The sequence below is a fragment of the Pogona vitticeps genome, chromosome 10 (genome assembly GCF_051106095.1).
Source record: "Pogona vitticeps strain Pit_001003342236 chromosome 10, PviZW2.1, whole genome shotgun sequence".
Taxonomy (NCBI): domain Eukaryota; kingdom Metazoa; phylum Chordata; class Lepidosauria; order Squamata; family Agamidae; genus Pogona; species Pogona vitticeps.
Genome location: NC_135792.1, coordinates 20,554 through 45,400, shown reverse-complemented (window position 1 = coordinate 45,400; position 24,847 = coordinate 20,554). Strand labels below are relative to the sequence as shown.

The 24,847-nt window shown below is 45.8% G+C and overlaps 1 protein-coding gene across 6 annotated transcripts in view; it reads left to right on the top strand.

Annotated features, from left to right (window-relative positions):
* Positions 1-24,847, top strand: part of KIAA0513 (KIAA0513 ortholog) — a 31,749-nt gene that overhangs the window by 3,153 nt on the left and 3,749 nt on the right. For 2 of the 6 annotated variants that reach the window (XM_078380416.1, XM_078380417.1), the window contains exons 2-11: positions 10,879-11,415; positions 13,130-13,229; positions 14,869-14,942; positions 16,353-16,423; positions 17,405-17,612; positions 18,666-18,706; positions 19,346-19,433; positions 19,900-19,977; positions 20,505-20,534; positions 24,387-24,467. In XM_078380416.1, coding sequence (XP_078236542.1) covers positions 11,057-11,415; positions 13,130-13,229; positions 14,869-14,942; positions 16,353-16,423; positions 17,405-17,612; positions 18,666-18,706; positions 19,346-19,433; positions 19,900-19,977; positions 20,505-20,534; positions 24,387-24,467 — 1,130 coding nt within the window. In that variant the 5' untranslated portion in view covers positions 10,879-11,056. Of the gene's footprint in view, positions 1-2,957; positions 3,011-10,878; positions 11,416-13,129; positions 13,230-14,868; positions 14,943-16,352; positions 16,424-17,404; positions 17,613-18,665; positions 18,707-19,345; positions 19,434-19,899; positions 19,978-20,504; positions 20,535-21,822; positions 22,035-24,386; positions 24,468-24,847 lie in introns of all 6 variants that reach the window. The other 4 variants (XR_013538586.1, XM_078380414.1, XR_013538587.1 and 1 more) reach the window with 4 other exon arrangements.

The following is a 24,847-nucleotide window of genomic DNA, read 5'->3' as shown; positions in this document are numbered from 1 at the left end:
AAAGTGGGTGTGTTGAGCACCTTGCGGAAGGCTTGCCCTCAGCTTGGCTGCTGCCCGTTGGCCATGCCTCCTTTTGTCCAGGTGGGCCATGATCCTCTCTGGCCATTTCTCCAATGACTGGCATCTTTCTTCCTAGTGGCAGGAATTAGCCACCTTCTATTCTAAGGTTCTTCCCTGAATACATCCTGTTGGATGTATTCTTCTTGCATTTTAGCAACAATGTTGCTTAGCTTAGAATGGACACAATGAGGCAATGTGTCTTGTCAAGTTTGTTTATAAATCTGGAAATGAAGTGGTGTTTAGAAAAAAGGCTTGAAGTATCTTTCCCCCAACCCTCTTGTTTTATTACTGAACCAGGTTCCCTTTTTAAATATTAAATCTGAGAAAATAGAGTATAAGAACCAAGCTGTTTTCTAAGCAGGTGACAGGTTTTTGATTTAAAGGTTTTTCTTTCTTTTATTTGTATTGGTTGGTTGGGTTCTGTGCTGTGTTGTGTGAAATTCAACATGATCAGCTCAGGCAGAAGAAGGTGCACTAAGGAGTACTTTTGCTAGAACAGCCTGCTGTTGAGTTGTGTAAGCTGAAGTGTTGAATAATACACAGTTCCTTTGAACTGTAAACAGTTGAGACAAAAGGTCACTAAAGGTTCAGAGATCCAATACAGTGGCAGTTCTGAGTGAAGCTTAACCCTGTGTAAAACATTTTGTGAGAAAGGCTTGTGTTCTATGGTCATTTCATCATTACATGCAATTGATTCATATTTCAATATTTACATTCCATTTCCCTTCCTTTTAAGATGCTGTTTTGGATACTGGAAGTTAGTACAGTATCACTTTACTCCAGCTCAGTTGAACCATTCTCCTGACTCTGCTCAAAACAGAACCCGAGGGAGGAAGGAATGGTCTTTTGATTTCCAAGCTGTTCCACGGTGGGCTGTGAGGGTGCCGACGGGTCTGGCTGAACTTGTGAACGTAGCTCAGCTTGCAATGAACAATCAGGCTGCCAGGATTTGGGATTGTCTTCACTGTGCCTCCAATGGAATGACCTTGTGCGCTTGATCCCTCCTGGCCATCTTCCACTCAGGCTTTCTTTTCCACTGTGTGACCATCCAGCTGACAAAAGTTGTTCCATCTGATTAATTCTCTTTTGCTTTGGGGTGGGGGCGGTGGGGATAGAGAGAGAGAGAGAGAGAGAGAGAGGAAAATATTTGATAGAGCTTGAACCCAATCCCATTAAACTCTAGCACCAAAGATACTAGGTTCTTTAATTGGTTCTTATTAATTGACAGCACTGCACTAGAATAGCATCATCTGCTTTCTTTTTCCTTTTTCCTCCTCCCAGTCTGTCGCCACTGGTTCAGCTGACAGCATAGCGACTGAACTGTCCCATAGTTAGAGATTGCATTGCTGCAGTTCACCATTCCCCCCCCTCCCCCTTTAGAGGAGCATGTGGTACAGAAGTGGAGAAAACTGGAGTGGCATGTGAGATGATGGAGGGCACAGTTTCCAGCCTGGAAGCAGAAATGCATTTGTTTTATTCTCTGGCCTTAACAAATGTAGCATCTCCACAGTTCTGGAGATTAGGTTCAAAAAGACACATATATTATGTTCAAATTTCATACATTGTTGAGGCTTTATGGGGCACTTTAGAAAAAAAGATATTGTGCACAAAGCAATGTGCACATTTTAAAACTGGATCACCTGTGACAAGTATCAGAAATTAAAATGCACATTACAAGGCATTCAGTTGAGAAAATGCATCGGTCTGGTTGTATAACAGTGCATTAGAAGTAGTGCATGAGGAAAAAGCAGCCTCATAACCTAACACACACACACACACACACACACACACACACACACACACACACACACACACACACACACACACACACACACACACACACACACACACACACACACACACACACACACACACACACACACACACACACACACAAAAAAGATGGAAAGAAAATAAATGCAGGTGGGATGAAAAGAAAAGCCACAAAATTAGGCTTGAGAGATTTTTCACATCCCTGTTTCTTGGCCTTCTGATTGTACTGGGAAGTTCTGCTGGGTCTTGTTTTGGCATTTACCACCAACTCCTCTCTTTTTAAGTTGTGAATCGGCTTGGTGCCCCAAACCTGGGGCTGCTGATCCTTCCTATGGTTTTCCCGCCTTGATGGGATCTGGGTCGCTGCTGGACTGAGACTCAGTCCTGCCATCCATTTGGGGAAGGTGGCCTCTCAGCCCTTTCCCAGAGAAAAGGCAACATCCAGCGACCGTGTCTCCTGGGATGGGGAAATGTGTGCCGTTGTCGCGCTTGGTGTCAGACTGCTGCCACCTTTCAAGAAAGTCCCGCCAGAGTCGTCACGACTCAGGAGATGCTGACGTTCTGGACTGATCTCTGTTCTGTGCCCAGAAAGTTGCTTCTATTCTCACTTTCAGCGGAAAAGCCGTGATCAAGCCTTTGTGTTATTTCTGCAACAGTGGCACAGCCCACTGAACCCTTCCCTTTTCCCCTGCCCCTCTGGGTGCCAAGGAGGTTCTGGTCTCTTTGTGCTCTTTGCTTCCTGTCAGATATTGTGCTTTTTGTATTCGCGAAGGCTTTCACGGCCGGGTTCTAACGGTTGTTGTGGGTTTTTCAGGCTCTTTGACTCTTTGTTCTGAAGGTTGCTCTTCCTAACGTTTCGCCAGTCTCTGTGGCCATGGGCATCTTCAGAGGACAGCACTCTGTGCTCTGGTCTGGTCACCACAAACCTTATGGCCAGATTCCCTGCCCTTTTGAATGCGAGTGACTCGGGGGAAGCAGGGTGGAAAGAGTGGGCAACCACTGTTGCCTGGCTGCCCACGGGCTGGGTGGGAGAGACCCACTTGCCCTATTCCAGGGGCAATTAAGGGAGCGATGCATCTGAAATGACTGCCTTTCCCCTCCCCCCGCCCCCCTTCCCTCTCCAGGCTCCGTTTTGCGCCCCGGGACTTCGCTTGGGAGCCACAGCCTTGAGAATTTGGTGAGCTTGAAACCTGCCTCTCGTCCCTGCTTCTTGAGTCGTTGGCCTAGCAGGGCGGTCCAGCTGGAAAGCTGGGAGATGACGCTCAATAGGAAGGAATGATTTACTACATCACTGAAAAAAGATTTGAGACACCCCCCCCAGCCGGGAGAAAAAGGGGGCTGCCACTGTTTGGTGATGTTACAGCTTATCTCACTACAGCAGGCACTTGGACCTGTGACTACATGCATTCGTGTTTTTTGAGATTCAGCAAGGTGTGCTCTCTTTCTGTAGAGTAAATGCTTTTTGGAGTGCTTTTTTTGACAACAGTGGCTGGTGGAATTCTGGGAACTTTTCCAATCTGTGGGCCAATAATCTTTCCCACCGTTTCCTCCTATAGCATTAAACCTCTGAATGAACAAAGCAGGAACTTGGAGCACTAGGCATGGGGTCTGGATATTTTTGGATTACAAATCCCATAATTCTCTACTCTGGAAGGTCCACCTGACAGACTCACACCTGCTGACTCACCTGGTGACAAGGCTTAGCAGGATAGGCCTCCCTCTACTCTCGTTTCCTACTCCAAAAGGAAGCTCCCAGCTAGCAGGGGGCTGAGCTTCCTGTCTGCATAGAGCACAACTCGAGTTATGCTCCCTTTAGCACCTTTCCGTCAGGGTCTTTTCTCCCTGGTGAAAAGTATAACCTCACTCCTCTCTAGTTTAAAATCCGTGGATACATACATAAGAGAAACCAGGCTTCAGCTGGGCAAGAAAAATATCTGCAGAGTTGTCCCACAATTCCCCTGTGTGTGGTAGTTTGCGTATGAGGGCCTGTGATACTGAAGGGGGAGAAGTGTTCAGGTGAGGGAAGAAGGGGGGGCTGCTGTGGGACAGTAGCTTCCAGGTGGCCGGTTTTCTGTAGGTAGGCATCCAGCGCAACCACATCTAGGCCAGCCTTCCCTCACCTGGCAGGGTTCAGATGTTTCCTCCTCTTATCTCCCGCCACCCCTGGCCAGTCTGCCTGTGTGGTCCTCGGGAGGGATGCTCATGCTGGGGCTTCGGGAAGCGGAAGTCCAGAACACCTGGAGGGACTCAGGGTGTGGGCTTTTGCTCCACACAGCCTGACTTCCTCTAAGACCTTCCTGTCCTCTCCCTTTCAGATGTCAATATTTGCATTGGTGTTTTTGTTTGTTTGTTTGTTTGTTTTTGGCAAAATATCAATGTTTTCTCAAAGAGTGGAAAGCATTCCAGGGGGCATTCTGAATTGAGCTCAAACTACCGGTTTCCTGTTCATTAGCATCACTACAATCTAGATCTGGTTGTTAAGGAACGTCCGCCAGCATTCTTTCTTTCTCTAGAAGAAGAAAACGAGTTACGTATTGTGTATCTACAAATATCAGGACAGTCATCAGCCGCTATATCTGTTCTCTTAAAAAATAATAAACAAACCTCATGCTATTCTAGATAATCTTCAAATTGGCAGGTGGTCCTTTCTCTTTCAGCTCCCCTTCGAAACACAGTACGGTTTTGCCCTGCTTGGAACTAAGCTATGACTCCTGGGGCAGTACTATCCAGAATGGCTGGTTCATTATTTCTGGGTCGCCTTTCTTTGCCTTTTTGACATTCCTAGTTAAGGCCATACTAAACAGGGGTGCCAGCCTCTCTGTGGCACCTGCACGGTCTGTACGGGCTCCACCCTCACCGCCTCCTCCCTGCAGAGACCAAAGCAGTGAAAACCTTCCACATTTCTACTAATAATATCCCTGGGCTGCACTTCTGGATGTTAAATTCTCCTGGGAACTGTGTAGAAAACAAAACCAGGGTAATGCTCCAGAAGCTCAGCCACAGGTTTTATATGACTAGGGATCCTCCTGCTTTTTAACTTAATTTCTGTAATAGAAGAATATGGAAAAGGGAGAAGAAAAAGCATAGTTGAGGCAAGTGACAACCTTCCATGGTGTGTCCTGGCTTGACACGAGGCAGGCTGGGCAGAGACTTTTCTTGGGTTGCCTCCTGCCTCCATGGGTGGGTGCTGGTGGGCTTGCTTAGAGGCCTGTAAGCAGCAGGATTCAAACATCCAGGCTGTTGGGCGAAGGGTTTTTTTCTGCCTTAGTCAAAAGAAGACATGGGCAAGAGGGCTGCTACAGTTTAGAGCCTTGGGTTTTTTCCCTCTCTCTCTCTCACACACACACACACACACGCACGCACACAGACAGAGAGAGAGAGAGAGAGCTGAAACCATAAATTATTACACCTCATCTTTTTTCTGGTGCGTTTAAATCAAGCGGCACATCATTCAGGTCAGTGATCATGCTGGCAATGTCTCCAGCAAGAGCCCAAGATGGTTGGCAGGTTTTCGACTGGGGGCCCCTAAAATAAATGTAGGAAAGCAAAGGGTCATCTGGGGAATGGCTTGGCCTCCATACAGCTGCTTCGGTGTCAGAGGTCGTCTGATGTGGCTCCCCAAAGGCAAGTAGAAGCTCTAAGATGCTTGGGTGTATCTGCTTCAATATACAGTATGTGTGGATGTATGTGTGTATTTTGGCGTGTGTGTATACACACACATGCATGTGCATGCACCTCCTGCTGGTGAAAATTAATTAGTTGGTTTCAAACAGGACATATGGTGTAAAAACAACAGGGTATTTTTTGTTGTATCTTAGCAAGCTGAAACCACTCTGAAATTTGTTGTCATAGGTGGTCTTTCTTGAGCTCATGTCCACCTGTTATCACAGTGCTTGTCTGTCTGTCTGTCTGTCTGTCTGTCTGTCTTTCTTTCTTTCTTTCTTTCTTTCTTTCTTTCTTTCTTTCTTTCTTTCTTTCTTTCTTTCTTTCTTTCTTTCTTTCTTTCTTTCTTTCTTTCTTTCTTTCTTTCTTTCCTTTGGTCTTATTTATTTATTTATTTATTTATTTATTTATTTATTTATTTATTTATTTATTTATTTATTTATTTATTTATTTATTTATTTATTTATTTATTTATTTATTTATTTATTTTATATAAAATATAAATGTCTTCTCCATGTGCTTCTTTAAACATTTAATTCTTTAGTTCCTTTAAAAACATGACATAGCTGCTGTGAGACTTTAACCTACTGAACAGCTCCAGGTCTCTAGAATATTGTTGTGGCCTCTTTTTTGGTTCCTGCGGTGGACCCTGAGTCTTAGGGTTACAGGAGCAAGACAGTTTATAAGGTAGATCGAAGGCAGCTCACCTCCTAAGCTGTTCCCAGAAGAAGGAAGCTGCTGCCTCTCCTGAATCCTGGTAAGACATTTCCCCCCTCCTGTATTTTTAAATGTCACTGGATATGAGTCACCAGTTGTGTAATTTCCCTTCAAGCCACTGTCCCAGATTTCTCTACAGAGTCCCTCTCTCTCCCTGAGAGAGAGAGAGGAGGAGGAGGGTGTTGCATTGAGATGGTCATTATCTGTGCTCTCTGGCTTTGTTGATCCTGGGCTTAGCACGATTCCTCTTTCTCTGGTCAGTGCAAAGCTAGAAGAATTTTCAGACCAGCTGTGCCAAGCAGACTGCAGAGGGATCATCTCTGCTTGCAAAGTGCTTCATGCCCAAGGCCGTCACCCTCCTGCCTTCCTCCAATGGGCACCATTCACTTCTTGATCCATGTTGGCGTCTCCACGCAGACAATGGAAATATTCCTTTTTCTGCCTGCAACTCTCAGATAACCCTAGTCATTATAGCCAGTGATTTTGGAGATTATAGTCTTTCCCCCAAGAAAGAAAGAAAGAAAGAAAGGAAAGAAAGAATTTATTTATTTATTTATTTATTTATTTATTTATTTATTTATTTATTTATTTATTTATTTATTTATTTATTTCCAAGCAGTGAATACGTGGAAGCAAATGCCTGCATGTGATCTCTCAGCCAGAGAGGTGGGAGGGATACTTTTAGGCAGAGACCGTCCCTGTGCCATGTGGTGCTGGTTTTAAGCAATCCTAAGAAGAGGGGGAAGTGCAGCTGGCTTCACAGGCCTGATGGGTAGCAGCCTTGCTTTGCTCCCCTGGAAGGGCACATCTGAGGACTGGGGTGTGCAGCAAACGCCAGCAATGGGCAAGTGGGTGACGGTCGCTGGAGTGCTTAGAACAGGATGTGCTGAGTCTTCTTTTCCTCCTCCTGTTTCTTGTCTTTGTGTGTTAGAGTGCGTTTTACACAGTGTGCCTTTCCGCAGGTGCCAGAGAGATCTGAAAGATGCACAGAGAGAGCATGTTGCCTGCTTTTAATAAATGGGAAGTAAGGAAATAAAATACAGTACAAGGAACTTTTTACAGTTATTACAATGCTGAGGTGCAAAGTCCACAGGTTTCATGCTGGTTCTGACCCACCAGGAAATAAGATTTGGGTGCCTCTTGCTTTCCTTATTGTGGCCATTTTTATGCCTAAATATTCCAGGGTTATAAGGCAACTGACGGTGGTCCTCTGCCTGTTTCTTTCCCCCATCCCACCTTCTTTGTTTCCTATACACAAAATTACACCCAGACAAAATGTCCTGCTCTCTCTCCTACATCATAGTTGAGTATATTTACTTTATCTTTTCTTCTTGTCCTCCTTCCTTCCACTGCTGCTCCCTCTTCGGGTCTTCTGGAGAGACCAGGAAAGGGCCAGGAGTCCAGTGCCTTAGCAAAGCAGGACATCCACCCCTCAAGCATCCTTGCTTCACAAACTATTCTCAGTTTCATTTAAATGCGGGTGTGTGATGTTTGACCATTTTTTTCTGTGCTTCCTGTTCTTAACCATGGGGCTGGTTTCAACGGCTTCCACTTCCTTATCATGGAGCTTTGGATGTTGGGGACGGGACAGTGTAGCTGGAATTCCGAAATGGGCGCTCCTGTCCCATCTTCATGGCACTCCTTCTCCCATTTCCAGCCTATTCCACAGTCAAGCCAGTTGGCTGCACAGATAGAGGAGATCTTTGTGCTTCCAGGAACAGGTTTTGGGTTGATTAGAGGAAGGCTGTGGCGCTGAGACTTTGAGCTTGGTTTGTGCAGAAAGTGCTGGTTTTCTTTTCTCGTCTTTCCACATTGAGGGAGGATTGAAAAGACTTGGTCAGAAGCCAACAACAGGGGCCTTTGCTTACCGACACCAGCAGCTGCTTCGTGCCTTTTCCAGTGCTGCTTGTCATCCCCTCCTGGCACTTGAACGTGTGCAATTATTTGTAATGATGATGTGTTTCAGAGAAGGAGGGAGAAAGTCTGTCATGCAGGCGGCAAGGAGAATCGGGAACCCAGCTGGGAAAAGAGTCGACTCTTTTGGGCAGGGAGTCGTCTTCATTCTCTGAATGGCTGAGTGGTGGAGAAAGAAGAACCATTTAAATTGCAGCTGCTGTGCTTCCATTTTTCCCTGCCCCGCCTTGACAGGAGGAGCACAATTGGCTTTGGGTGGCGCCCAGCCTGGAGCAGAGCCACCGGCAGGTATTGAGGAGCAGCCACAAACCGGAGAGTCAGGAGGAGGGTTGAAGCAGCTGGTATCAGAACCAAGGGTTCAGCTTCCTAGAGCCTCAGGAAGGTGGGAGCCTATTTGGAGTAGCGAAACTGCCCCAAGGACAGGAAAAGATCCTAGCCCTGACCCCACTTTGCAAGTGAGCCAAAGAGCCACTTGCCTCGGAACTGGGCAGGAAGCCTCCTTAATCCAGGGAAACGCTCCCAACTGGCAGTCTTGGCCAGAGCTCAGCAGATGTCCCTGTGGAATCCGAGAGTGGGAGTCCAGAAATAGCTTCCCAGGCCTTTCGAGGTTCAGGGCGTGATGTCCTATGCATTAATTTGGCTTTGCAAAGACCTGGAGACAAGCTTTCTGTCCACCTGCTCACGTGACTCGTTTTGTGGCTTTGAAATAAAACACAAAACAGGAGGGAGCATACGTCTATCAAGTATTGTCCTCTGCGAGCACTCGTATCTCCAGCAAGCAGTTCTATGTTGATACGAAAGACTAGCCAAAGGCCTACGAGGGAGGCAGATTCTCTGCTTGCCCTGATCCGTAGAGGACGACAACTGTGCCCCTTGGATTTTAGGAGGCATCCTCTTACTTATTCTCTTCAGGGGCCTCTTGTGGCTTTTCTGCTTTTGAGAACAAAGTGCATTTTCTTCAACAGTGGCTGCCAGTTGCTTTGGTCCATTTGCTGCTGGACGACAGAGGGCTGGACGTGGCATCTGTCTGAGAGAGAAACATCCCCACACAGATGTACTCTGGTTTTCAGTGTGTAACAAGGAGTTTGGGAAAGGGCAATGCAATCTGAGATTAGAGGAAGCTGAGATTGCCCTCCCCTCCCTGTAGATTGTAGGGTCTCCTACCGGGAAGGGGTGAGAGTGAAGGCTGGTGATAAGCATCTGTGTGTGTGTTTGTGTGTGTGTGGGGGGCTTTTTGAATTGTTTTTGTTGGAGGAACACTCATTCATGTGATCCCCTGTCAGGATCAGGGCTGTTTGGCATGCTGTGCACTGACTGGGACAACACCTATCCTCACATTGCAGTCCCTGCACTGAAGGCTCGTGTGCTACCTACTCGTCCGTCAGAGCTTTCCCAGACATCTTGTTGCTTTACAGGAAGTGTTTCTTGTGCCAGGCTCAAGAAACAGAGGCGGGGAGTTACCAGCTGTTGGACATCCAGTGTGTCCCATGGCAGGCTGTGTTATTTAAAAATAGATGGAGATAAATACACTGAAATTCAAGGTTTTGGAAGTTAACCTTGTGGGAAAACAGCTCACAAAAGAAGGTGTTGGAATACTCTAGCTTAGTGGGGAGATGGACTTAAACAGACGAGGGAGCATCCACATATACCTGGCTCTTACTGTACCTTTACGGTCCAGTTGTGGCGAGCTACCTGTTGTTCATTGCAGATCTGAGAGCTGTGGTTGCGCAGTGTGGGACTCTGAATGAGATACTGAATTCTCCTTCCAGTAAACTGCAGCCCTTTAAAAAATTAATCACGTCATCAGCCCTCAAGACTGCAAAGCCCAGCTTCCACGTGCCTGGAATATTATTGCAAGGGGGTGGAAGGCACACACAGAGGAAATACATCAGGGACTTCCATGATTGGTAGCCTCCCTCACTCCGGTGAATTCCAAATAAATTATGCAAAATAAACCACTAATTTAAATCACTTGTACAGGCTGCAGACATCAGAACGTTTGGAAACATGGTGAATACACACAAGACTCTTTCTTAATAGTTGACTTAACTACTGTATTAGTGCCTCCACCATGCTAGCATTTCTGCTGCCTGAGCACCAGGTTTCATAGCATGCCAGGGCATCTTGGTGCTGAGTCAGTGACTTTGCAATTTCTGCCTATAGAGATGAATGTTGCTGGAGCCCATGAGAGTTTTCTTTTGGTGCTCAATCTATACATTCTCACATGAACTATTCCATTCATTGTAAATCTTTATACATCACCTAACTAGCAGTGCTCTTTGAGAATTTACAAACATAAAACAATTGTAATAAATGAAATGCATAATTTTTTGCAAGAAAAATAAACCAGCTGAAAGAGAGCCAGCAATAAATGGTAAACCCTACATTAAAAATGAAAACCAGAGGCTGAAGTGTTCCCAAAAAGGGGAGGTTTTGCCCTGGCACTTGAAGGTTACCCAAGAGAAGGTGGGAAATGGAGCTTATTTTTGCAAGGACATTCCTCTGGAAGAGGGGCCCTTCCCTGCCCAGCCTCTGGGGTCACATTCTTGACAGGATCACAGTGAAGATGATGGGTGCTTGTCTCCTTCTCTGTGTCACTTTGAACAACTCCTCGTGCATTAAATGGTCAGTGAAATGGAGGGCTGTGCCAGCACTCTGGAGAGCTCCTTTGAATTCCTTTTGTCTGATTTCTTCTGAGTGCTGTAAAGCTTGCTGTCAGAAGAAGCTGTTACATCTTTGTCTCCCCCTTAGATGCCTTGAAGAGACTGGGCAGAGAGAGAAGGATGCTTTGACAGCCAGAGGGACCATTCCCAGGCTCCTTTGGCATTGTTTGCCATCTGATGGCCTCCATATTCACCCAATAGGGACATTTGGAGGCAGAGTCCGGGACCCCAATCCACGGTGTTTGGCACATTTTTCTCCTGGAGTCATGGAGGCTGTTGATGTCCCTGTGGGGAACCTTATTGACTTTGACTCTGAGCCTTCTACCACGGACACATCTGAATCTGTGCCCACTGCCCCGCTTGCCACCAGTGGCAGTGGGCTGCTGCTGCTGGGTAGCCAGGAGGCGGATGTGGCTGTGGTCGCTGAGGAGAGCGATGCCACCGAATCTGCTGACAGCGAGAATGACACGACAGACTCACCAACCCATCAGAGCTGGAGCCACCAGCGCCGTTCCTCCTCGGAGTCCTCCTCATCCAACCAAAGCACAGAATCATCCAAGGATGAGGCGGTAGCAGAACAGAGGGAGTTCATTCGGCAATACGTGGAGAAGCTCTTCGCTGGCGGGTGAGTGAGCGGCTGGGCGTTTTTCTCAACAGGGACGGACTAGGATAGCAGGGTGGCTGGAGAGGCAGCAGAGAGGCTGGGCTGGCCCCTTCCCTGCCTGCAGGCTAGTTCTGCTCCAGGGCCTTGTTACCGTCTGGAGGAATATGGGAGATACAGCCTAGAAACAGGGGGAGCTACTGCCTTGTCCTATGTCGGGACAATTGCTCTCTTCCAGCTGTATCTCCTCTGGTGGGTCCGGCTCAATGGCCTGGCCGAGGTGTCTCTTGTGCGGCCCACTTGCTAAACCTCTCATCTGGAGCACCAGTCTTCTGCACGCAAAGTAGGCACTCGCTGGCCTGTCCTTCCACAGTAGTTTCTCCCCCCCCCCCCGCGCCCGCATCCCATAGAACAAATGGTTGAGTTGAAAAGGTTTGGCCTTCTCAGGTTTAGATATATGTTTTAATAATCACATACTGATAAAGAAGAGGGATTATGGATAAATAAACCTATGAAGCTTTCCATGGCATGTACTGTAACTGAACGGATCCATCCAGCCACAGTGAATGTGGCATCACTAGCATACCACGGATTCTCTCAGCCTAGTGGCTTCCGGATATTTTGACCCTAGATGAAATCATGGCCTAATTTGATATAATGGATTTTTTCTGGGGTTATTTTTTTAGTTGTATCAAAAACATTGCATTTTCACACATCTTTCTAGCTTATTCCTAGAAAGAGCTATCAACTCTGTCACATATATTATCCCTGTATTCTGATGATCCCAGTTTGGGCTAGGCTGGTTCTGGTGCCCTAATCCTCCTCCTTATTTAAATGGTAAATGTCAAAGGGAAGGCTCCTTAGGTGTCCTGTCCAGCATCTCGTCCTTCAGGGGCTTCAGCAACAGCAACCATGTATTGGTCTGTTTGTAGCAATGCATTGTGGGTGGGAGTAAATGAACCTGACTATGCAAAGGTCAGCCGTGCTGCTCAAGGCTCTCAGGTAGAAGCCTTTCTCAGCTACAGTATATCTGGAGGCACGAGGGACTGAACTAGAACCTTCCACCCATAAAGTAAGCAGGGGCCCTTCCCCAGAGATACAGCCCTTCTCGACATGGTTCCTGAAATCCTAACTAAGGAGGCAGGGTGGGGTATCTGGCCCACAGGTTGTCGCGTAGGGGCAGCCAGTCACTCCTGCCGTCGGGAGATAGACGTGTTCCTGCTCTCCTCCTCCTAGGGAGGCGGGAGGAGGGAGCGAGTAAGCAAGCAAGCAAGCAAGCAAGCAAGCAGCACTCTCCAGGATTTGGGATCCCCAGCTAGTCTAGGGACCGTTCCCCAGTGCACTTTCAGCCAGTCAGGACTTTCACAGTTCTCTGGACCAGTAGATGACCCCTTGAACCTGGGAATAGCAACACTCCTCGTACTTGACGTTGATTGAGAAATCAAAAGATTGCTGTCCATGGTGGCAGAAGGCAAAACAAAAAGGAAAGAGTGGTGAATCGGAAAGGTAGGCCCTGGAGAGAGATTGCCCACTAAACAGATCTGTGCTCTGTTATCTGATCAAAAAACGCAACACAATTGAGGTATCGGGCGGGGGGGGGGAAGTAACATGAGTCAACATAGCATTCTCTCCCAGAAGGTCCTGGCAGTAGCCAGATTGACATGGGAGGCTATTGAGAGTTGGTGTTCTTGCCCTCATGGCACAAGTGGGTTTCTGTGTTGTGGCTTTGTGATTCCAGAGAGGAATTTGACCAAGAGGAGAAGGCCAAATTTGGGGAACTCTGCAGTGGGGAGAACACCAAAGGCAGGGAATGGTTTGCCAGATACGTGAGTGCTCAGGTAAGGAGGCCTAGAGGGTGTCATGTCTGGGTGGTGGAGCTGGGTTCCCCCTCCCCCCCCCGGTTCTGTTTCCTGTCAAACTTGATTACACAATCCAGAGATAGCAGACCTCCACTGACAGGGAGCCCCAAACCATGGAAACAACAAGTTACAGGTAACACAGCTCTCTGCCTTGTATTCATAGGGTCAGGAGCTTTTGAGATGGGATGAGTTTCTTTGTTTTGGTTTTTTTTTTTGGTGGGGTTTTGAGTGTGTGTGTGTGTGTGTGAGAGAAAGAGAGAGAGAGAGAGAGAGAGAGAGATGATGATGATGATGAAGTCACATGTTAAAATTAACAGAAAAGTGGTAATAGTGGTACTTTGTTGGTATACTGATAATATTTTCTCGTTAATGTTAATAGTTACATTTTGAAGATAGTTTTAGGGATGTGTAGCAAGTGATGCAGCAAATTTCATTTTTGAACAGTGCAGTATTAATGGCAACAAACTCTGTAATTCAAGCATCACTGAATTACTTTTAAATGTTCTGGGGAATTCCTGGCTGCTTCAGAAGAGCCACGGGGCTCCTGTATTCCCATGTGGCAGAAGGCATGACACAGTAGGACCTCTTTATCCACAGGATCAGTATCCACTCTCAGCGTTTTCTTATTGAATGGGAAAAAAAAACAGCGGTACATACAGTGTGTCCACGATGTAATTACCAGAACAGACAACAAGAAGGAGCCAGGGATAACGCTGTACAGTATACGTATCAGCCTCTGAGGGAGAGGGGCAGGGTTTTGAACCTTGTAAAAGGCTTGCCACATGTTAAAGCGCCCTGTGCAATATTTTGAAAGCTGCTCTCAAGAGGCTGCTTTGGGACAGAGCTTGGGGGGCGTCCTCTCAGAAGTGGGAGCTGGAGAGAAGCTGAACTCACTCTAGAAAGCACTCCAGGTGTTTCTTTGACAACCAAACCTATTTGGCAGACAGATAAACACCCCAGGTTTGCCTCCAGTTTTAAGCAGTTAATATCTTGATTGTCATCCTCTTTAGTCCCCAGTGCATTGCCACTTTGTCTTTGGCCTGTATCATCTGGTCAGATTCTGCCAGTACTAGGGTATGTATAAATACAGAAGGGAAATAGGAGCATTCCAAGGATCTGAGGAAGTGGATTTGGATCCGGAAAAGCTCACACCAAAACAAACCTGTTATCTTTTATAGGGCTACAGTATTTTGTCCTTTGGTTATGTCTCTCCCCCTCCCCGCCCTTTCCTCTCCGTTTCACTTTAATTTTGCCAACTTGCTGACACAGACTTACATGGCTATTTCTTTTCAACAACTGATTCTTATAATCACTGAACAACTTGCCAACTTCTGATCGTGTCGCTCTTACCTAGGTTGCAAAGTAGGCCTCTCAAAGGTTCCAAAATGTTGTACAGATCTTTTAAAAGCCCTTCCACTTTAAAAAGTACTGCAAAACTGCTGAAGCAACTGTCCAAGCGGCTGGTGAAAGACAAGAAACAGAAAGTACTTCAGCCAACCTGTCTGCTAGTGTAGTCCAGGTGTGCACATTTGCCTGCAGTTCTTACTGCGGCAAAAACGCCTGTTCCGTGGACATGCACTGGAGGCCTGACCCTCTTCTGGTTCCTGTTTCCTTCCAGCGCTGCAATTCCAAGTGTGTCTCAGAGCAGACTTTCTATCGCCTTGTGCAGTCTTTTGCTGTGGTCCTTTTCGAGTGAGTATGGTCAAGCTTCAGAACAAGAGACAATCCCGTTTTGTTCAGTCGTACCTATTCCTAGATAAAGTCTGTATAGGATGGCAGTATCGCCTTTGGGTTCAGAGGGTTTGGGTTACATTTCCTAACACTCAAGTCTAACCAGCATCACAGGGTTGTTAGTTCATTGTATCTTCACATGATTTTGCTTTAGGAAATGACTGAGTTTGGAATGCAATAGAATCAACCCATGAGAAATATTTAAAAACTTAATAGCACTCTGGATATTCCCCCCTCCCCCCAGCTGGTTCACTTTATATGTGGGGAGCTGAGGCTAGAAAGCCACATGACTCCCAAATCTATCTCTTCTTTTTGTTGCCTCAATTTTTATCTCAGTATTTTCATCCCATGGGTAAAAACTACCCTGTTTTCCCGAAAACAAGCCCTAACCTGAAAATAAGCCCTAGTATGATTTTTCAGGATGCTCATAATGTAAACCCTACCGCAAAAATTAGCCCCAGTTAAGTGAAACCCTGCCCTCCACCAGGGACTCATTGTGCAGCAACCAGAAGAAGATGACAGGACTGTGTGTGAATAAATGCCGATGGTTGTACATGGGAAAAAAAATCTGCAGAAAATAAGTCCTAATGCATTTTTGGAGCACAAATTAATATAAGACCTTGTCTTATTTTTGGTGAAACACGGTATATTGTTTGAAGACTTTTGGAAACATCTTTGCTCCCTTTGACATCTTTGTGGACCCATGTATTGGATATTGGTTGGCTGTCTTATTTGGGCTATTAATATCTTCTCTGGGTCTCATTATTTATATTTTTGAGGGCTGGGGTGTGTAGTTGTATTTTTACCTGCTGTTACCCTCCCAGATGAGTGGGGTATAAATGGGAGGGAGGGAGGGAGGGAGGGAGGGAAAGCTATTCTTCCAATCAATCTGTCAATCAATGGGTCAGTCAATAAAGGTAACTTCTCAGCACCACCCCTTTGTTCCAAGAGTAGTTTTGTGAGATAGTTTGTTGGGTTACTGTTTGGGGGATGTTTAATGGCCCCTGGGCACCTGCAGAGTTTGGTGGCCAAGTGAGAATTCAAACCCAGGCCTTTAGAGTCTGCATCACTGGTTCTTAACCTTGGGTTACTCAGGAGTTTTGGACTGCAACTCCCAGAAGCCTTCACCACCAAGTGTGCTGGCTGGGGTTTCTGGGAGTTGCAGTTCAAAAACATCCGAGTAACAAAGGTTAAGAACCACTGGTCTACATCAACCCCTCTCTGGGGCGTCTCTGCCACATGGCATTGGAGCAGATTATGCTTCCCCTTTCCTACCACCAAGCCGTCATGCTAGTATTTTGCAGTATGGAGATGATACGTCTTTTTTCATTCTTCAGCATCTCTTTTATTCTTAACTCGCTAATGGTTCAGGTGTCACCAGATGGATGACTTTAGCCCTGCCAAGAACCTGATGACCATGTGTTTCACCTACTACTATGTTGGTAAGCAATGTTCTTGCCCACTGTGCATGCGTCTCATCCTGCTTGGGTGGTGAGAGGGTGCATCTAGTCTGTTACATGCTCTCTAGCTGTGTCAGATCTGTGGCAATCCTAATAAGGTTTTCAACACCCCAGTGAGCGTCCACTGAGGTGGATGTACTGAGGACTGCTGGTGGTCTGTTGACAGAGACTGCCTGCACTGTTGATGCCTAAAGAGGAGCCTTTCACAGTGCCTGGCACTCAGGGGTCCTTCATTGCTCAGCATTTGGAAATTATTCAGTGTTGTGGAGAGCAGCAGAAAGCAGTGGCAGTTCTTTGGACTTGGTGGGTTCCCTGGCTGGGGGGGCGGAATTGGACCTTAACCCCAAAATCCAAGGTCAGACACTACTTTTATTAAGACCAGCCCAAAGGTTTCGGCATGGCACGCAAGCTTTCACATTCCCCATAACTTTTTGTTAGGCTCTCCTTCCAAATCTCAAAAAAAAAAAACAGTTAGACCCGGACGTGTGTATGTGGTGTATGTCGTCTCTGAATGGACAAGAGCTGAGAAATGTCATGGTTTTCTGTTCATTTATTGCTTTGACATTTCCAACTACTTAGCCTGATTTATCTCAGTTCAAAGTCCCATTGTAAATATGAGGGCTAATAAAAATAATTGCATGCTGTCCAGTTGATTTGTAGTTACGGTTAGAGCCAGGGTTTCCTAGGTGCAGAGAACGCAGATGGGGTTTGCCATTCCCTTCTTCTAGGGCTGTGCAGAAGTCCACATAGGTTTGCTCTCCTGGGAGGCCCAGTGAGGAATCAGACTTGTGGCCAGGCAGCTAACTGACTCAACTATCTGGCCATCCAATTATGAGGGCTTGTAGTGTTTATTTAAAAATAAACAGAGAGAATAAACTAGTCTTGGACGGACTTTGTGTTTTGGGAGATGTAGAGCCATGCTAAGGTGTGTGCTTAACCCTCTGGGGGGTTATCTTCCACCAGGGAAGCCTCAAGCGCTGCCTCCAGAGTCCAAGGAGAAGCCCACCGGCAGCATTGACTCTTACCTGAAGTCAGCTAATACCTGGCTGGCAGAAAAGAAAGACATTGCGGAACGGCTCCTGAAGAACACGTCTGTCAAGACAGAGAACGTGAAAGGATTTTTTGGAAGCTTTGAAAGCAAGCTAAAAGGACCTGTGGCCAAGAAAAATAAGTGAGTCCAGTTCTAGAGGTAGAGAAGATTCTAGGAGGAACAGTGGGAAAATATGGGATACATGTAGCCAGGAAAAGAGATACATTAAGGGAGACATGTTAGCAGTTTTTTTAAATACTGAAGATCTCCCAAATGGAAGAGGGTGCAAGTTTGTTCTCTCTTGCTGCAAAAGTGTGTGTAGAACCAACATTGGGTATTTCAGGGCAGCCAATGTAGGCTAAATTTGAGGAGAAACCTAGGCATAGGACAAGTGGCTCAAGAGTGGAGTAGCTTGCTTTGGGGGGGTGGGGGGCATCTTCTTTGCTAGCATCCGTCCATCAGGACCCTTCTTTTTTTTCCATTCTGACCCTAGAATATCAAGTCTTGTAATGCATCCATTTCCCCCATGTGTGAACTGGCATCTTGTTTGAGACAGACCACTAAAGCTGGCCTTTATCTACACTGCTGTGCCTCTGCTCACATCCAGAAGAGTGGCAGTCATGGAGTACAGCTCTCCAAATCCCCCAGGCAGCTTCGTCAAACCCTGGTCTCTGCCTGTGGCCTGTACTTCATCCAAAAGATCTTGCTTAGGGGTAGAGTGCCTGGGGGGGGGGAGGAAGAGAAGAGAAGAGAATAAAAGCCGGGCTGCTGGGTCAGCAGGGTAGCGGCTTCCTCCCACCCAGGTGTCTGTCTGTTCCTAGGGCCGCTGTGGGAAGCTCGCAAGCAGGACATGAGCCTGTGCTGCCCCCTGTTGTTCCCACGTCCTCTTGTCCAGTTCCGTCCAGCAAAGGGGCTTCTGGATCTTCCAGATTCCAGGCAGGAGTCTGTTCCAGTCTTGCCATGAGAAGCTGTCAGGCTCTACTGCTCTCTCATGGTTCATGGTGGATTAGAAACAAGAGTCCTGCCATTTTATTGCACCAAAGAGTGGGAAGGTTCCCCTCTTTGCCACTAGGATTTATGAGTAGTCCCTTACCAAACCAGTTTCTCTGGAACAGGGTCTCAGGGCTAGCCAGAGGGTCTGGATGCCTCTTCTTCTTCACTAACAACCCTACATTTGTTTGGTGGTTTTTCTAGCAATGGTGAAGAGAAACAGAGAGAGAAAATCCAGAAATCAGGTATGTAACACTGACAATCTTCGCTTTGTTTTTAGTTTAAAATGCAGATTGTTTTCGAATAATTAACATACAGAGCGGCAGGAAGGGCAAATCATCTTATATAGCACAGTAAGTCACAAGTGGAGTAGCTCTACTGAATGAGTGGAAATGACAGAGGAGTTGATTCACCAAATAATCCTTACTGCCCTGCCTTTCCACTATGGAAGAGTGTTCAAGGTATTTTGGGAAATTTAAAAAAGAGATTAAAAAGAAGGAAACAGAAAACAGATACTGCCATGAAACCATTTAAATTTTGTTTTAAGTTTTGTTTTTCAATAAAATCAGATTTGTCTATAAACAGATAATGAAAATAGCCATAGTAATTATTAAATGCCTTTACAAGCTAGCCAGGAAGGTGTTCTTTCATGCATGTCCTTAAAATGAGCACTACTGGGGCTCACTGTGACTCTGACGGTACTGTACTCCACAATTGAGGAGCTGCCCCCGCAGAAAGCTCTCATGAAGATGACCGGCCCATGGATTTCTGCAGGCCATCTTCTGGAGAGCTTCCCCTTCATCCAGTTTCATAACAAGGCAGGCATCCTATAGGCATATGTTTTGGCATATACGGGGTAGTCCCTGACCAATATCACTTTACAGTTTCTCTGTACAGTCCTGAGGAGGCAGAGGAGGAGAAAGCAGGGGAGAAGATTTACCTGTACATGCACTTGAAGCAGCAGCCCATCTGGTAAGGCTCACATGTCCTTGTTGCCCCCCTTCTGGAGCCCATGCACACAGGGTAGGTTGAGGGAGGTGGCTGCGGCCGGCTTCACGCACATTTCTTCTCTTGAGTGAAAAGAAGCCATGTGTAGTGGGAGGGGTTGGGGCACACACCTCTAGCCCTGTTGTCAAAGCTTGTAAAGAACTTTATCACTGTAATCATAACAAAAATGTAAAAGTAACTGATGTGTTGCTCCTTCTTAGCTTAATGTTTCTTTTCTGTTTTCCAAAAACAAAAACCATAGGAGTAATAAAGAAATAGCAAAAAACTTGAAGAATTTCTTAGCAGTAAGTTTAAAATATATCTTGAAATCATGTCTCTTGGCCCCCACTTGCAATCAATCCTTTGAAACATGGCTCTGTTTAGACTTTCAGTATTGAAATAAGCGCTTCCTCCAGTCCCAACATGTTTCCTGTCCCTGCCCATTTTGCAGGCACACTCTGCGGTTTTGGAATGCAGCCTTCTTTGATGCGGTCCACTGTGAGAGGCGGAAGCGGTCGCCCACCACCAGGTTGGAGTGTCCAGTGTTGTTGTTGTTTTTTTCTCTGCAACAGGGGATAACAGTGTGGGGATTATGTGGCGGTGGGTGAGGAACAGTCTTTGATTTATAGGTTGGCAATTTTTTTCTCCCATCCTCCACTGTCGATCAGGCCTGTGTCCCTTCCATTGATTTGATTGGCGGGCAGTCAGGGTCACTGGTGGAAGCACCAGTCTTTTAAAATGCTATAAAGAAGGTTTAAGGGGAAAACACAGCAATTTGGTTTGATAGCATGATCAAACAAGAGACTGACGGGCAGGAATCTTAGAGCCCCGGAAGGACCACTTCTTGCATTGCTTTGTGGGGAAGCGGAGGGTGAAACAAATTAACCCCAACGATTAATATCTCTTTCTCTTTTTGTCTGTGTCTATAATCTCTCTTTTTCTCTGTTCTGTTCTGTTAAATTGGTCAATTCTTCCACCCTTTCTTTCTCTACATCCATACTTTTTGCATGGTTATAACATGTATCCTTCTGTTGGCCCTTTCTGCTGCCACTCCAGAGGGAATGCTGGAGAGGAAGAGGAAACGAGGTGTGTCTGTCCACATTTACTTCTTCCCTTCTTTCTAAACAGTTACCTGTCCGCTCACTTTGGGTCTAGAAAGTGGCCACTGAGGTTGCACAGTATTTGGTGGAGTGCAAAAAATTCCCTTGGAGGACAGGAACAATTTAAAACTGGAAACCTGAGCTCTTGACAACTAAAGCCGCATAAACTAAAAACTGGAAATGGCAGTAGATTATTTTTTCTTTCATCAAGGAGTTGAAAAGTGCACCTGAAGATTCTTGGCTTGAAGTACAGTTATAGTGAAAACCAGTTTGGCAAATATTGTTCATATAGTGTGTCCTCCTTTGTATTGTTGGACTCAAGAGTGGATAATGTATTGTTGTTTGGTTAAAATACGTATTTTTAAGGCTGGATTTTTGCTAATTTCACTGTTCCCTTTGGTAGGTGTACTTTGCAGGCGTTTGCATCTTTTTTTCAAAACCTGCACAACTTGCTGGACCAGACAAAATGAATATCAGTGCTAAACTCTGAGAAGGGAACTGTCTCAAATCGCTTTCCAAGTCTCTTAAAACAAGGACTGTCTTTTTCACCCTGGAGTGTTGGTCAAAACCAAAGCCAAAGCCAAAAGGAGGAATCCAGAATGCAAACATATTTTAGTTAGAAGTTATTACTGCCGTCATGGAGATTTAGGAGAAACCTTTTAACTTAAACTTTTTAGAATGGAGAGAACCCCATACCAATGGGGAAAGAACCAAGCCGCCAAGCCATGGTGCTAGAGGGAGAAGCCCTAGTCACATAGGGAACCTCAGAGGGCCTTTCCAAGGGCTCAGACGCCAGGCTCCAGGGCTACAAGTCACCCCACCTCCTCCCAAAACAAACAAGCAAAGAAACAAGGTTCCACCTCTCTACTCTGGGAACACTGAAGCCCCCTTCCTAGCAGCTCATTTATTATGCAGATTTCAGTGGTTTTATGTTTATTCTCCCTATCATGGAGTAAACCTGTGAGGTTGAAGACCTCCTAAACAACCATTTTCCATGTCAGTCCCTGTGGCTGGTTTTTGTTGTTGTTGTTGTTTGATCCAGGCTCCTTTCAGTCATGAATGAGTTCTAAGTACAGATGTCTGACCTCCTTTTCTTTGTTTCCTTTTGCTTTTAATTCTTCTCTCAAGATGCTGCTGCCTCTGTTGCTTGGCGTTCTCTTCCTTCTGTTTGCATTCACTTATAATGCCTGCTTTATGTGTCCAGTCTCCCCTCCCCACCTCGCCCCTGCCTTGCTTATCACCAGTATGCATATCTCCCCTCCTTTTTATGCTAGGTCAGTGAATGTCTTATTGTCGGAACATGAAGGTGGGAAGCTGAAGGCACCTCAGGAGCAGCCGCTCCAAAATGGCAGATATTTGCACTGATAAACTTCCAGAGAGATTTGAGTACCAAACTTGGCTGACTGCCTGAGGGATGGCAGGCCAGCATTGGGCCTCTGTCCAGCAATAACCCAGTTCCCATCAAATCAGGCAAAGTGCAGAGAAGGTGAGCATTTGAGGGATTCAATTGGCATTTATTAGCAGAGTGGACCAGCTGGGTACTCCTTGAACCCATCAATCCTTGGCCAGCTAAATCAATTAACCTTTGGCTTTCTGGACATTTTCAGACTCAGGCAGTGTGATCACCATTCTGAGATCTTTCTCTTACCTTAAACTTCATGTTCACAAGTTCCTGTTTCCCATGAAGAACAGTTCAGGGTTACAGGCTTGAATTTCCTGCTCAGAAATCCTTCTCCCTCCAGTCTGCTCCTATTCAGTCTGTTGTCATCTTCTGTGCACAAGGCCACACTTTACAATTTCTGCTCCAACTTTTTGTTTCCTCCAGTTGTGCCTCCTCCATTTATTCCCTTCTTTGTATAATTTCACATCCTCCCTCATTTTTCTGTTGCCTCTTTTGATGTCTGCAAGCTTTACCAGACTCTTGTTCAAAGCAAAAAGCATCCTATAAGTGACCCACCTTGAGTTTTGTCCCACCTGTAGTGACGGACAGCTTCTTGCTAATGTTTTTGTAGTTATAAAGAATTTCTGCATTTAGAAAGCTAATACATCTGAGGGGATATTGACCTAGCCTTCCTCTGAAGAGGAAGTTTTCTATATGTGCAAATGTATTTAATTACTTGTCAAGAAATGCCACAGTTCTTTCTCCCCAGAGAAGAAATAGTCTCAAACGCTATAGCCCAGAAGGGACTGTTCTACCCATTGTTGCTCAGCTCTGAGCCACCATGATTCTTGACAGACATTTGCACATGGGGCTAAGTTGGTATTTTGGTGAGAATCTAGAAGCATGCATGCTCTTGATTTCTCTTTCCAAGAATTATGAGTGGCCAGCTAGAAGGGGTGATCTATAGCTGTGTAACATGCCGGTCTCTGAAACTCCCACAGAAGATATGTATCAAAAGTATTAGCATAGGTTTAAACAGACAGCTAGGCTAGTTATAATGAGCGTCCCTGACTCATTAGAGGACTCATTACTGAGCATCAGTAAAGTACCAATAAGAACAGTGGAATTCTGATTATTGAAAGGCTGTTTATACAGCAGAGAGCAGGATCTTTCCAGCCTCTTCTGTAGAAAAAAGTAGTAGGGGATTTTAAATGGTAAGAAGACGGTAAGGACACAAAGAAGGGTCATATATGTTCCTTTCCAGTTACGAGGTTTTTTTTTCTGATGCTGAGTTGGCCTGTGGGATCTCCCTTCTACTGGAACTGGTGAAGTGTAGGACCATAACAGGGGTTTAACAGCTAGTCTAACTTTTGACTCCTTGGAGGTTGGGCAACTCAGATTCGTAGTACTTCTCCAGTGCTTTGTGAACTGAGGGCTTGGAAATGCTGCTTTCTGGGTGACCGTGTCCAGAATTCCCTCGCCAGAATGGCCGCTGCTGCACTGGCTGAGGATTCTGTCAGTTGTATTCAAAGGAGGGAGTTCTTCCAACCTCCAAGCCTGCTATTTTTAACCAATATATTGCCAAGAACTGAAGAGTGATTGGAAGCAGTGAAGAGTCTTGTAGCCCCTGAAAGGCTCATGAGATTTATTTGGCATAAACTTTTCAGATGGCGCCTCAGATATTTGCAGTGCCTGCATCATGCAGCCATCCCTTTGAGACAGTTTGGCAGCACTTCACAAATACTTAATGCCAAATAAAACTGATGAGTCCTTGAAGTGCGATAAGACTCTTGGTTGCTTTTAAGAGCTGCTGCAGCCAGACTTAGTAACCTGGTTTGAATCCAGTGCTGGCTACAGGCTTATTCCTTGGCTTCTGCTTTCTGTCAAAACCTTGGTTCCTCTATCTGTGTAAGGGGAGTTGGCAGAGCATTCATCAGGTTATTAGGGATATGCCAACTTATGAAGAGCCTTTAATGAGATATTCCGTTTTGCACCTGTTCTTTCCCTCTTTTCACCCTTCACTAATGGGGTTGTCTTTCCCTCTTTTTGATCCCTGAAATGGCAATTCAGGGGTTATGGATAGACTTACAATGATGACAAGTAAGAGAGAACAACCACAAAGGTATCCATTTGGAGATTTTTCCCTTTTAAAAGAGAAGAGAAGGTGAAAAATGCAAGCATCTAAAGGAAATAGAGATGTGTATTTTTAAACAACTGCTTTTGTCCTAGTTTTAGTTGTAAAATATACAAGGTGTGAAGCTAGCAACAGGCTAGTCTACAGACTGTACCAGTTAGTCTGCCTCTTTACTTACTAAATCCTGGTTGATGTCCTGCTTTAGAAGTGAGGCAAATCAGTGGCGTGTACATCCTGTGCTCCCATAAGTTGCCCCGTGTTGATGGATGTTGGCTAAACATGACTCTGTGTGTTGGTTACAAGGTCTGTTGATATGTTTGCAGGGAGAAATGGTGCCACATGACCCAAGAGGAAAGAGATGATAGCCTGCGGTTTAATGAGAATATCACCTTCGGGCAGCTGGGGTAAGTGTGGAAGAAACTGACCTGGGATAAAGTAGTGAAGGGCAGTCCACCTCTCTCAGCCCCTAACCTGGCTTAAGATGTGTGCTGACCAGTGGGAGCCAACTTATTTTGACGCGGGTGACAGAAAATCTCTGCAGACACCAATCCCATTTCTTCCAATAGATAAGAATAACAAATTATTACTAAAATTTTGCCCTCCTGTCGTGACACCCTGAATGTCCATATGTGTTGGGCTGTGGCTCTCTCAACCCTAGGGAACACATTCAGTGGTGCCAACGCCCAGACCCCCCGTCTGGCAGCGCCAACATCTCTTTCGATGGGTAGTCGCTTGCCAGGGTGTCAGAGATGATTTCCCAACCACTTGCTAATGGAAATCTTTT